This window comes from Rana temporaria, chromosome 3 (assembly GCF_905171775.1).
Source record: "Rana temporaria chromosome 3, aRanTem1.1, whole genome shotgun sequence".
Classification (NCBI taxonomy): domain Eukaryota; kingdom Metazoa; phylum Chordata; class Amphibia; order Anura; family Ranidae; genus Rana; species Rana temporaria.
The window spans coordinates 21,207,345-21,221,323 of NC_053491.1; the positions used below are offsets into that span (position 1 = coordinate 21,207,345).

The 13,979-nt window shown below is 44.6% G+C and overlaps 1 protein-coding gene across 1 annotated transcript in view; it reads right to left on the reverse strand.

The window, feature by feature from the left end:
- Positions 1-1,245: 1,245 nt before the first annotated feature.
- Positions 1,246-13,979, reverse strand: part of ARRDC4 (arrestin domain containing 4) — a 68,575-nt gene continuing 55,841 nt past the window's right edge. Inside the window, exons 7-8 of the mRNA XM_040342352.1 lie at positions 5,320-5,477; positions 1,246-1,362 (exon numbers count right to left, since the gene is read on the reverse strand). Coding sequence (XP_040198286.1) covers positions 1,282-1,362; positions 5,320-5,477 — 239 coding nt within the window. The 3' untranslated portion in view covers positions 1,246-1,281. The remainder of the gene's footprint in view (positions 1,363-5,319; positions 5,478-13,979) is intronic.

Here is a 13,979-nt window from a genome sequence, read left to right on the forward strand (position 1 = left end):
GGGGACCCACACACGATCGGTTTGTCCGATGAAAACTGTCCATCGGTCTGTTTTCATCGGACAAACCGATCGTGTGTACGCGGCTTTAGAGGTTCCTCTCCTTTTTTATACACAGTTGTGACATGACGCTACTCTTATATCAAGACTTTGCTTGTATATCAAGGCAAAATTTATAAAAAACATTTAGCTTGTCTTGCAAAATGCTCTCAAACCAAGGTTTTACTGTATTGGATTTTGAAATGTACACATGCAGCAATTTAGAAATTGGATGAAAGGTTTAGCACTGGGAGACACTTTTTGAAAGATAAAAAGTGCATTTTATGTACAACTATATAGATCAGACCAAAATGAGGCACAAATGAGGCGGAAAGAGGGACAATTTTCCAAATCAGGGACAGTCCCTCGAAATCAGGGACAGTTGGGAGCTATGCATATGTATATATATTTATTGATTGTTTGGTTGACCTACCTACACATACATTTCTAAAGACTAGACTAGGGTTGCCACCTGTACGGGATTCACCCGGACAGTTCAGGTTTTGAATCATGTGTCCAGGTTTCAGGCGGACTGAAACCCGGACACATTATTGAATTCAGACCAGGCTGTGGCTCCCCAAGTAACTAAGATAGTCACACACAAATATGTTGCTGTCCGAGAGCTTTAGCGGCCGTCTGGTGGCAGGTTTGGCATCACTGGAGGGCAGGATGATGATGTCGGGAAGAGTAATCTGGCCACACCCATCATTCGCTGTGGCACGCTATGTGCACCTCATTACTACTCTCCTTGGGGCACCCAAAGGTGTCCCAGACAGCTAAAGTGTTCGGGTTTGGCTTGAAGAAAAGGTGGCAACCCTAGACTAGACTCCATTTTATGCCAAACTATCATTTTCCCTAGACTTACTTTAATAACAGTTTTTTTCACAGTTACTAGAATTCTTAATAACTCTGGAAGTTGTCCATCCATGTGATAGTTTTCCCTGTGGTTCCCTGTTTATAAAAAACAATATATTAGGTAATGGAGTGTACATGACACCGGGGGGGGGGGGGGGGGGGGGGGTAGTAGGGGGTCACAGCTAGAAGAAGCCCCTTATTCCAGTTCAAGAATGTTTGTCTCCTTTCATCTTAATATACCACTTGAAGCATCATCCTGGAGCGCTCGTCCCTGGAAGAGGTCTTCATACTCCATACAAGAAATGATCCACCCTGTTCAGTGATCTGTGGGCACTGTAGTAGTCATTTATCAGATTCACATTCTTTATTATGGCATGTTATACCACGATACTAGGTTAGTTGAGTAGGCTGTCCTTCCTCTAAGGTGGGTGGTGCGGTGCCTTCTGCTGTATTATTTATATGTGGGTCAACCTGTGTATAAAAAAAAAACATAGGTGTAAGACATTTAAAGTGGGCTAAGAATATGCATCTTCAGGGCTGGACTGGGACAAAAATTTGGCCCTGGACTTCATCCAGACTGGCCCACTTTTACAGGTCTCTGCCATGGCGGCCAGACAACTCCTGCACCCCCCCCCCGGCCACCCAAGCCCCCTCTCCCCCTTCACTAGCCACTAGCTGTTCTACTTTATTAGAGTAGAACGGCTGGTACTGGTACTCTTATAGGCAGTACCAGTGGGGAAGCTAGACATTATTTCACCTGGGGCAAAGAATCAGTTTGGTGCCCCCCTTATGGGAAGGATTAGGCAGAAGTGAGAAACTCCCAGGCCATAGCTGTTGAGTCAGCTGTCTGCCCCCTCCCCCATGCTCCTCTGTCGTCCACCCTGCTCCTCCCCCTGCTTCTTTGTTCCCCCCTCGTGAGCGCTACGGGAAGGGAGAGACAGAGGAGCAGAGGGGGGCGGCGGTCCGCTGTCACTGAAGCCGGCCCACTGAGCCATCGGCCCACCAGGAAACTCCCTGTAGTCCCAATGGCCAGTCCATCCCTGTTCATCTTACATACTAGTGGGAGTACAACTGGGGGGGTCCGTAGTGGAGAAGGATCTGTGGGTTTTGGTAGATCGTAAGCTCAATAATGGCATGCAATGCCAAGCTGCGGTTTCCAAAGCGAGCAAAGTCCTTTCTTGGTGAATATATAGATAAAGGGGGCGCTACAAATAAAGTAAGTAATAATAATATATATATATATAGTCAATCCTAATACATCAGACAAATATATTAGACATGTGCATTCGTTTTCGTTAGAATGCATTTTCGTCCGAAAATCATTTTTTTTTCGTTATCGTTTTAACAAACGATAACGAAAGTGCAAGAAACGAAAACCGAAAGATCCGACATAAAAAATGCTTTATTTTCGTTTTCGTTGCGGTAAAAATTCGATATAGAGAGATTCGACATTATAGGGAAAAGATTCGACATCATAGAGAAAAGATTCGACATTATAGAGAAAAGATTTGACACTATAGAAATAATAGATTCGACATTACAGAGAATAGATTTTGATTTATGAGAAAATAGATTCGACATTATAGAGAATAGATTCGACATTATTACTAGTCATACAACATTAGAATTCTTGTAGGCGGAATATTCGAACGGAAATGTATGATTCGACGTAAAGATTCGACGTTCCGTCGAATATTTTTGACCATTAGACAAAAACCAACAAAGATTTGACGTTCCGGTGAATATTCTTTTGACCATTCGACAGAAACCAAGTATTATTGGATTTTCGGACGAAAGCTATTCCCCAACGAAAAACGAAATACATCAAAACGATTTTCGGGAGTAACTAAATAAATGTATTTTCCAAACGAAAATGAAAAAACGAAACAAAATATTCCAGTCTGCACATGTCTAAAATATATAACAAAACCAACAATTAATAATGTGAATAATCTCCAGAAGCACCACCAAGGATGGTGGATTTATTTAAAATATGAGTATAAAAGTCCATAAATAAATAAATAAAGTGCTTGTGATCAGACGATGTCTTCAAATTCACTGTGAAAAGTCTCCACCTCCACCAGCTGTAAAATCACCCAAATATGTGCTCAAAGGATGGCACCTTACCAGATGGTGTTGACCTATTTAGTTAAAAAGAGGTCAATAATAGCTTTGTGTCACAATGTATGGACTTCATATGCGGCTTATATTCCTTTAGTTCAGCAGCTGCTGGGTGCCCTCCATTACACTCCATTAATTACTTTGAATTAGGCGGGCTTACGCCGACCCATTTTCGCTACGCCGACGTAACTTAGGGAGAAAGTGCTTTGTGAATACTACACTTGCCTCACTATGTTACGTCGGCGTAGTGCAAATGGAATGCGCTACGCCGGCCAAAAGATACGCCATTGTATCTGAATCTGGCCCATTGTGTTTTTTTTTAAATTGTTGGTCTTCTTTTTTTTTGTAGCGCAAAAAATAAAAACTGCAGAGGTCCTCAAATACCACCAAAAGAAAGCTCTATTTGTGGGAAAAAAGGACGTCAATTTTGTTTGGGTACAGCGTTGCACGATCGCGCAATTGTCAGTTAAATCGACGCAGTGCCGAATCGCAAAAAATGGCTCGGTCATTGAGCAGCCAAATCTTCCGGGGCTGAAGTGGTTAAAATTCAGTAATACTGTACACTGACTGTGCAAAGCAGGCTCAGTTGCTCTCCATTTTAGGCACTCCTGAGTTTGTAGAGGCCAATCTGCTGACCGCCTTAAAGCGGGATTAAACCCGCCTATCCTTTACAGCCAAGGAAGCTGCTTCTGTTGGATCTGCAACTGTCATGATGCTGCACATGTGATCAGCTATGACTCCAGCCATTTGATGATTTGACAGTTTGGTTGAGGACACAAGCAAATCAAACTTTTTTTTTTTTAAACTGGCAAATCGATGAGTTTAGTTCTGCTTTTTGATTTACAGCTGGGGCTCTGGGCTTCAGCAAAATGGCGTCATCCAGCAAGAAGAACAAGGAGCAATGATGGAGGCAATTTGCAGCACACACTCATTTTGGTGGCATATTTATTAATGTGGAATGTACCGTATTTATCGGCGTATACCGTGCACTATTTTGCCCTGAAAATCAGGGCAAAATCGTGGGTGCGCGGTATACGCCGATACCCGCTTTCCCGCGCTAAATTTGAATACTGCGCTGGCATATACCGAGCGCAGTACACTCGTGCATCTTCGGGCAGTTTCGGCGCCTCTCGCGCTGACGTCCTGGACGTACAGGACGTCAGCGCGAGAGTAGCCGAGCCTGCCCGACGATACACGAGTGTACTGCGCTCGGTATATGTCGGCGCAGTATTCAACTCGGCGCGGGAAACGAGCGGGGAGGACGCGAGGACGCCGCAGAAGGACGCCAGACTCGACGAAGAGGACACCCAAACCCGCCGACGGACGCCGGACCCGACGAGGCCGCCGATGGACGCTGCGCAAGACACCAAAACTGTAAGTACAAAAAATCTTTTTTCCACAGGAATTCGGGGCAATTTTAGGGTGTGCGCGCTATACGCGGGAGCACGCTTTACCCCGATAAATACGGTATGTTCCGTGCTAAAGAACATTGGGCCAGATTCACAGCTGAGATACGACGGAGTATCTCAGATACTCCGTCGTATCTCTGTTTCTATCTATGCGACTGATTCATAGAATCAGTTACGCATAGATATCCCTAAGATCCGACAGGTGTAATTGTTTTACACTGTCGGATCTTAGGATGCAGTACCGCGGCCGCCGCTGGGGGGAGTTTGCGTCGTAAACCAGCGTCGGGTATGCAAATTAGGAGTTACGGCGGATCCACGACGGATTTTCGCGTTCGCTACTAGTCTAGTTTCCCGTCGCAAAGTTAGTCGTCGTTTTGGGTGCCCTAACTTTAGTCAGCAAACGTATTGCTGTCTAAAGTATGGCCGTCGTTCCCGCGTCCAAATTTATAAATGAACGTCGTTTGCGTAACACTTTCGGAAATACGGAAGTACGCTACGCGCGTCGCCGTTCGAAAAAATGACGTCACGGCGCGCAAAGCACAACGGGATTTGCGAAACTGAGCATGCGCAGTAGGTCCGGCGCGTGAGCGCGCATAATTTAAATGGCGCACGCCCATTTGAATTGGCCCGCCTTGCGCCGGAGGTCGCAAGTGCTCTGTGAATCAGGCACTTGCGATGAAAACTTGCGGCGGTGTAACGTATCTACGATACGTTACGCCGCCGCAGTTCTATGTGAATCTGGCCCATTATTTTTTATCAAGTTGTTATGGGTGAAGTTCCGCTGTCTATATGGGCCTTTGCTTTCAAAGCAAGATTGCGTCAACTTTTTTTGGTAACTGCCACAAATAGATACAAGGGGGACTGGAGTCCATTCATCTCACATATTCACCCATCTTACCTCTGAATATAGTGGTGGGGGTTGAAATCGGAACTCCTGGATGACAGCAAATGAAGGAAAGCAAAGTCCTTCTAATAAGACATCTTGTTCTGTGACTGGTGGTGGGGCACACCATGAAAGATCTTCTTCCGAAACAACATCTGCGTAATTTGGTGGTGCTGGTGGTGAAAAAAAAAAATTATTAAAAAAAAAAAAAAAAAAAGTTTATAGCATTTTCTAAATTAATAGGACACCATTTTTCTTTGTATAACAAATATATTTTTTACGGCACTGAAATGAAATGAATACATAAATTATCCCTACTGATATTTTTATACAATGCTTTATTATTTAATATAATTAGACATGTGCACTGCCGAAAAATGTGTTTGTTTTCGTTTCATTTGTTTTTTTGGGTCATTCATTATGATCGCAATTCGTAAATGGGAAAATTCGAAAATTCGTTAATCTAAAAATAAGAAAGAAAATCCAACAATTCAAAAGAATAATAACTAACTAATAATAACTATTAAATTATAGGTATTGGAATTTCCTTTCAAATGTGGCTGTTAGTGAACGTAATGAATACAAATTAATCCGAAGTTCAATTCATTTCGTTCTGAATAATTTTTTTAACAAATTTTGACAAATTCGCTAATTCAAAAATATCCGAAGTCACGAAAACCCATTAACATTTTTTTTCTGAATATTCATAAATTCGAATATTTGTAAATTAGAAAATCCAAAAACCCGAAAGTCTGAAATAATAACTAACTAATAATTTAACTATTGCTAACTATTAAATGATAGGTATTGGAATTTCCTTCCAAATTTGGCTGTTAGTGAACGTAATGAATACAAATTATTTCGAAGTTACAAATTATCTGAAATAACGAATGCCGCATCTAAACAAATGGAACGGAACAAATTAATATTAACTGCTTGCCGACCAGCCACCGCAGTTCTACGGCGGCAGGTCGGCTCCCCTGCGCGAGAGCCCGTAGTATAACATCGGCTCTAAAAGCGGCCACTAGGGGCGCGTGCGCGCCCCCCGCTCGTCCCCGACGCCGGGCACACGCGATCGCTCGTTACAGAGCGAGGACCGGGAGCTGTGTGTGTAAACACACAGCTCCCAGTCCTGTCAGGGGGAGAAATGCTGATCTTCTGTTCATACAATGTATGAACAGCGATCAGTCATTTTCCCATGTCAGTCTACCCCCCCTACAGTTAGAACACACCCAGGGACATACTTAACCCCTTCCCCACCCCCTAGTGTTAACCCCTTCACTGCCAGTGGCATTTTTATAGTAATCCAATGCATTTTTATAGCACTGATCGCTCTAAAAATGCCAATGGTTCCAAAAATGTGTCAAAAGTGTCCGAAGTGTCCGCCATAATGTCGCAGTACCGAGAAAAAATTGCTGATCGCCACCATTACTAGTAAAAAAAAAAAAAATATTAATAAACATGCCATAAAACTACCCCCTATTTTGTAAACGCTATAACTTTTGCGCAAACCAATCAATAAATGCTTATTGAGATTTTTTTTAACAAAAAATATGTAGAAGAATACGTATCGTCCTAAACTGAGGAAAAAAAACTTTTATTTATATATTTTTGGGGGATATTTATTACAGCAAAAAGTAAAAAATATTCATTTTTTTCAAAATTGTTGCTCTATTTTTGTTTTTAACGCAAAAACGAAAAACCGCAGAGGTGATCAAATACCACCAAAAGAAAGCTCTATTTGTGGGGAAAAAAGGACGCCAATATTGTTTGGGAGCCACGTTGCACGACCGCGCAATTGTCAGTTAAAGCGACGCAGTGCTGAATCGCAAAAAGTGCTCTGGTCTTTGACCAGCAATATGGTTAATAATAATAATAAAAAAAATTGTTATTATTATTATTATTATTATTTATTATTATTAATTTGTTACGTTCCATTCGTTTAGATGCGGCATTTGTTATTTTGGATAATTCGTAACTTTGGATAAATTTGTATTTGTTACCTTCACTAACAGCATAGATGTGTGCAGTCTTTTGCATTAGGGTGTGCACCCCAAATCTCAAACACACACTATTGATCACTCACAATGTTCATTTAGAAAGGGAAGGAGATAGTCAATTACATATTTACCAGCCCCTTCCTTCACTCATCCTAAAACATCCTGGCAGCAACAGCTGGCAGGAGAGGAGGGAAGCTGGTAGCACTGCAGGAGGAAGGAGGGAGCCAGGGAAATAGAGGGAATCTGTGCTGTAAAGGGTGATTAGGGTGTGCCTGGGCACACCTGGCACACCCTGTGTGCACGCCTATGACTAACAGCCAAATTTGAAAGGAAATTCCAATGCCTATAATTTAATAGTTAGCAGTAGTTAAATTATTATTAGTTAGTTATTATTTCAGATTTTCATGTTTACGAATTTTCGAATTTATGAATTTTCAGAATTTTTTTTTTTCGTTAATTTGGATATTCCCGACTGAACAAATTTGTCAAAATTCGTTAAAAAACGAACTCGGAACTAAATTAATTGCACATGTCTAAATATAATACATATTTTGAAAAAAGAACATACATGAAATAGTGCAGCGCAAGCAATAAACTTGAAATGCCTTAAACCATCAAATGCAAAATAAAATTAGGCAACGTTTTACCCAATATGATATGAGAGTGCAAAATCTGGTGCAACTCTGGATGGAAACCAATCAGCATCCAAGTTTTTTTTTGTCAAAGCCTAATTCTAATGCCGCGTACACACGACCGTTTTTCAATGACAAGAAAAATGCAATTTTTTTAAATTGGTTGTTAAAAACGATCGTGTGTAGGCTCCAGAGCATTTTTCTCAACGAGAAAAATGGCCGTTAAAATTTTAGAACCTGCTCTATTTTTTCTCGTCGTTTTTCATGCCGTTCTTTTTCGTGTGTACGCTTTAACGAGGGGGGAAAAACGCACATGCTCAGAAGCAAGTTATGAGACGGAGAAACTAGCAAAAGCAGCCCAAAGGGTGGCACCATTCGAATGGAACTTCCCTTTTATAGTGCCGTCGTACGTGTTGTACGTCACCGCGCTTTGCTAGAGCATTTTTTATCACGATCGTGTGTATGCAAGGCAGGCTTGAGAGGAATCACGCCAAAACACGTCGAGAAAAATGTTTTTTTTGCATGACATGAATAACGGTCGTGTGTACGCGGCATTACTGAAGTTAGAAGCTAATTGGTTGCCAGGCACAGCTGTACTAGATTTTGCACTCTCCAGTTTTAGTAAATAAACCCCTCTGTGACTCCACTGGGTGCTATATTGTGATGTATACAGAGAAAGATCCACTTAATCCAAATGTTCCAAGTGTATTTGTTAATTTGTACAGTCCGTTAATTAAAGTCCATAATAAAAAAAATTGAAAAAAATAAAAAATTAGATCCTCCTTTGCCCTTGAGGAAGTCACGGGTCTGTTGACGAAACATGTTGGAGCGGAGCTTGTGATATCATCACGCAAACCCAGAAGTGACTGTCAGCATTTAAATTTTATTTGGTTGTGCAGCACTTTTTCAATATATTCATTTTGTTTGATGTGGGAACGGAAAAACAGTGTCGAGCAGCAACTAGAGGTGAATATTTACCGTATTTATCGGCGTATACCACGCACTTTTTTGCCCTGAAATTCAGGGCAAAATCGTGGGTGCGCAATATATGCCGATACCCGCGCCGTGTTTGAACTACTGCGCAGGCATATACCGAGCGCAGTACACTCGTGTATAGTCGGGCAGGCTCGGCTCCTCTCGCAGTCACATCCTGGACGTACAGGACGCACAGGACGTGACCACTAGAGGAGCCGAGCCTGCCCGACTATACACGAGTGTACTGCGCGCGGTATATGCCGGCTCAGTAGTTCAAACTCGGCGCGGGAAGCGGGGATCGAGCGGGGAGGACACAGCAGAAGGACGCCGGACCCGACAAGGGGGACACCAGCCGCAGACGGACACCGGACCCGACGAGGCCGCCGATGGACGCCACGCAAGACACCAAAACTGTAAGTACTAAAATCTTTTTTTTTACAGGAATGCGGGTCCACTTTAGGGGTGCGCGCTATACGCCGGAGCGCGCAATACCCCGATAAATACGGTACGTATGTTTATGGGATTTTAGTTTTTATATTGTGTCACTGAAGTGGTAGTGCAGAAAATGAATTGGCTCACATATGTTGAAAACACTGATAATAAGAACAATGGTTATTCAGCTAATTATTGTTATGCAACTCACCTGCAGGCATTTTGGTATTACATAATGTTCTAATTAGACAGCATTGCTTACATGCCAGAGTGATGTACATTATTATTATTAATATTATCATTATTATTATTATTATGTATACATTATGATTTAAGGACGACTAACATGAAAAAAAATCTGTATATTGATTACATGTGATAAATATAGCCAAGTTTAGTCAAAAATATATATTTTTGAAATCAGCACAAGGGACACGGCTTATAGTCAGTGCAATGTGTCCCTTGCGCTGAAAGGCTTCTGGTTTAGTTTAAATATTCTGGTACTGGGGGGTTAACAGAACTGAGGTACCTGGCATATGTACTGTACTCATCAAGAATACTGACTAATAATAATGCCCCCCATCAGGGGCGTAACTAGAAATCACAGGGCCCCATAGCAAAATGTTGTATGGGGCCCCCCCAGAGCCGCCCTAGTGTCAATGCAGCATGACCTGTGCCCCATACAGCGTGACCTGTGCCCTATACAGCGTGACCTGTGCCCCATATAGCGTGACCTGTGCCCCATATAGCGTGACCTGTGCCCAATACAGCCTGGCCTGCCTGTGCCCAATACAGTCTGAACTGCCTGTGCCCCATATAGCGTGACCTGTGCCCAATACAGCATTGCCTGTGCCCAATACAGCCTCACCTGTGCAGAGGAAGAGGCAAGCCGGCTGTATCAGCAGAGAGCGGGATTGCCCGCTGTAATAGCTTTCATTTGAATTTCCCGGCTTCCCGGGGGCTCATCGTCACATAGCCCCACCTCTTAGCCCAACGCCTTTGATGACGTCACATGTCCGACACTGGACCGGCGTTCTGTCGATCAAAGGTGCCGGACCAAGAGGTGGGGCTATGTGACATGAGCCCCGGGAACACTGGAAGTTCTAATGAAAGCTATTACAGCGGGCAATTCCGCTCTCTGCTGATACGGACAGCCAGGGGCGGACTGACAACTCATGGGGCCCCCGGGCAATAGGAGATTATGGGGCCCCCAGGCTTAGAGATGGCCACCATCTTTTTTTTTATGCAACATGAATGTGGGCAAACAAGCTCCGTGACATGCTGAGTGGCTTAGAGTTGGTGACCCACTAAATTCACCAGAAGCCTCTCATGGGCAAACAATTGCAGCCTCACTGTGCCCCATCAAATGCAGCCACAGTGCCCCATCAAATGCAGCCACAGTGCCCCATCAAATGCAGCCACAGTGCCCCATCAAATGCAGCCACAGTGCCCCATCAAATGCAGCCAACTGTGCCCCATCAAATGCAGCCAACTGTGCCCCATCAAATGCAGCCAACTGTGCCCCATCAAATGCAGCCAACTGTGCCCCATCAAATGCAGCCAACTGTGCCCCATCAAATGCAGCCAACTGTGCCCCATCAAATGCCGCCAACTGTGCCCCATCAAATGCCGCCAACTGTGCCCCATCAAATGCTGCCAACTGTGCCCCATCAAATGTAGCCATTGTGACCCTCAGCCCCCCACATGGGGCACAGTTGGCTGCATTTGATGGGGCACAGATGCAGCCACCGTGCCATTAAATGCAGCCACTGTGACCCTCAGCACCCCCCACCCCTGTTGTCTGACCAACACTTGCCCCATCTTGGTGGCAGGTCAGGCAGTGGGTGACGGCGGTGAGATGTGGGACGGGCAGCGGCGAGCTGCTTACTCCCTGCACCTCTTCTTTTCTCCTGCTAGGCGTCCAATAGGAGCGCCTGTCCTTTCAGCCAAATTTCATGATGGGTATCAGACCCGCACTTCCTGATTTGCGGAGAGCCGGTTCATTGTTAGAAAAGCAAACATCAATCTGCTTTTCTAAACCCACCTGGATGGGCTCTGAGTGCTCTGCGCTCCAAGCCCACCCTAATGTGAAGCCTATTAGAGCCTAGGGCTCTAATCAGATGCTTCAAACCCCCCCCCCCCCGCAATTTAGGCACCCAGCGTCCTAAAAGGGGATGGACACCTGAATTGGGGGTGGCCATGGATAGATTCTATACATTCTACATAGAGGGGGTGGTGCCCTTAATGGATGGACCGCATATATATATATATATATATATATATATATATATATATATATATAGTGAGAAGTGCCATGCTTCTGTGCTGAACTTCTCCCATCTCTGCTACATCTCCCTACTCATCACCTGCCCACCAATACACAGGCACAGCCTCCTCTCCTGTATTACCACATGTGAGCTGCTGGGGCATTACAAGTACCAGCATGGCAGAAGGGGCAGGAGCAGTGTGTTCTATCAGGATGATTTTTGGAAAAAAAGTGCTGGTGTGTGTATATATATATATATATTTATCGATATATACACACACCAGCACTTTTTTTCCACAAATCAACCTGATAGAACACACTGCTCCTGCCCCTTCTGCCATGCTGGTACTTGTAATGCCCCAGCAGCTCACATGTGGTAATACAGGAGAGGAGGAGGCTGTGCCTGTGTATTGGTGGGCAGGTGATGAGTAGGGAGATGTAGCAGAGATTGGAGAAGTTCAGCACAGAAGCATGGCACTTCTCACACACAGATAAACCATCTAACAGCAAGAGGAGCCCTGCTGCTACACAGCCTCCCCCCTCCTCACCAGGATAGGTAAGCACTGATAATACAATTCTTCCAGCTTACCTTTTATGAGGCAGCAATCCACCCCACACTGCAGGCTGTCCCCTCCTCCCTCTCATCTCTCCAGCAGTCGGCATCTCCTGCTAGTATGTCAAAAAAAGCCGTGCTGGAGAAGGGGGAGTGTACACTGTGCTCCCATTGGCTGAGAAGGCAGTGAAGAGGCGGGGCAGCTACAATCTCGAGATTTGTACATCAAAATGATGTCGGTAGTGGCCAGTTCAGTGATAGATGTCATAAAAACACTGATACCAACAAACTGTCCCTGCTTTTACCAAGGCTGGCAACCCTGATGGGGCCCCCTAGTGGCCATGGGGCCCTCAGCTCGCCTCTTCTTCTCCTCTCTCTTCCCTTCACCGGGCCCCCCTGATCCTCACTCGGCTGCGGGCCCCATAGCGCCCGCATGAGTTGCTATGGCGGTAGTTCCGCCACTGCCCCCCATTTTTGCCCACCGCCTTCATTCATAAAAGCTGTACTGTAGCTTCCATGAATGAAAAGTGAGCCATGAATGGAAGACAGGTGGATGAATGAAAGCTTCACCTTCTCCATTCATGGATCGCTTTTTTATTGATGGAAGCTATCGTACAGTTTATATGAATGAAGGAGGGAGGCCAAAAGGGCGATGCCCAGGTAGGCAAGTGGCTAATGCCGCGTACACATGGTCGGAATTTCCGAGAAGAAAAGTCTGATGTGAGCTTTTGGTCGGAAACTCTGACCGTGTGTAGGCTCCATCTGACTCTTTCTGTCGGAATTTCCGACAGCAAAAAATTTGAGAGCTGGTTCTCAATTTTTCCGACAAGAAAAGTTCTGTATGCAATTCCGACGCACAAAAAGACACGCATGTTTGGAATCAAGTCGACGCATGCTCGGAAGCATTGAACTTAATTTTTCTCGGCTTGTCGTAGTGTTGAATGTCACCGCGTTCTTGACGGTCGGAACTTGGTGTGACCGTGTTTATGCAACAGTTTGAGCCAACATTCCGTAGGAAAAAAATCCCTGTTTTTCTTGTCGGAATTTCCGATCGTGTGTATGTGGCATTATATTGAATTTTCAAATGCAGACTGAATTGTGTCTCGGGATGGAAGGTGGTGGGTGGTAATCAGGGCTTATTTTCAGCAGGATGCAGAGAAACGCAGTTTCGGCACCTCCACCACTGAATGTATGTAATGGTAAGGGGTGCTGGGGTGTGCTGGAGAGTCTATTAACCACTTAAGCCCCAGACCATTTGGCTGGCCAAAGACCAGAGCACTTTTTGCGATTCAGCACTGCGTCGCTTTAACTGACAATTGCGCGGTAGTGCAACGTGGCTCCCACACAAAAGTCACGTCTTTTTTTCCAACAAATAGAGATTTCTTTTGGTAGTATTTTATCATCTCTGCGGTTTTTTTTTGCGCTATAAACAAAAAAAGTCCGTGGGACCCGCGGTCATACTCACGGAGTGCACATCCGCAACCCCCGGCCCTTAAAGGCGATGTAAATATACGTCGATCTGCCCAGGCGTGCCATTCTGCCGACGTATATAGTCGTGCAGCGGTCGGCAAGGGGTTAATGCTGGCTGCTGGGGGATCTATTGTTGCTGGAGGGGATCTATTTTTGTGTGGTGGTCTATTGTTGCTGGGGAGGTGTATTGTTGCTTGGGGGCCAATTGTTGATGTAAGAGATCTACTGTTGATGGAGGGGGTCTACTGTTGCTAGCTGCTGGAGAGTCTATTGATGCTGGCTGTTGGGTGATATTTTTGTTGCTGATGGGGTGGTCCATTGTTGCTGGGAGGGTCTATTGTTTCTTG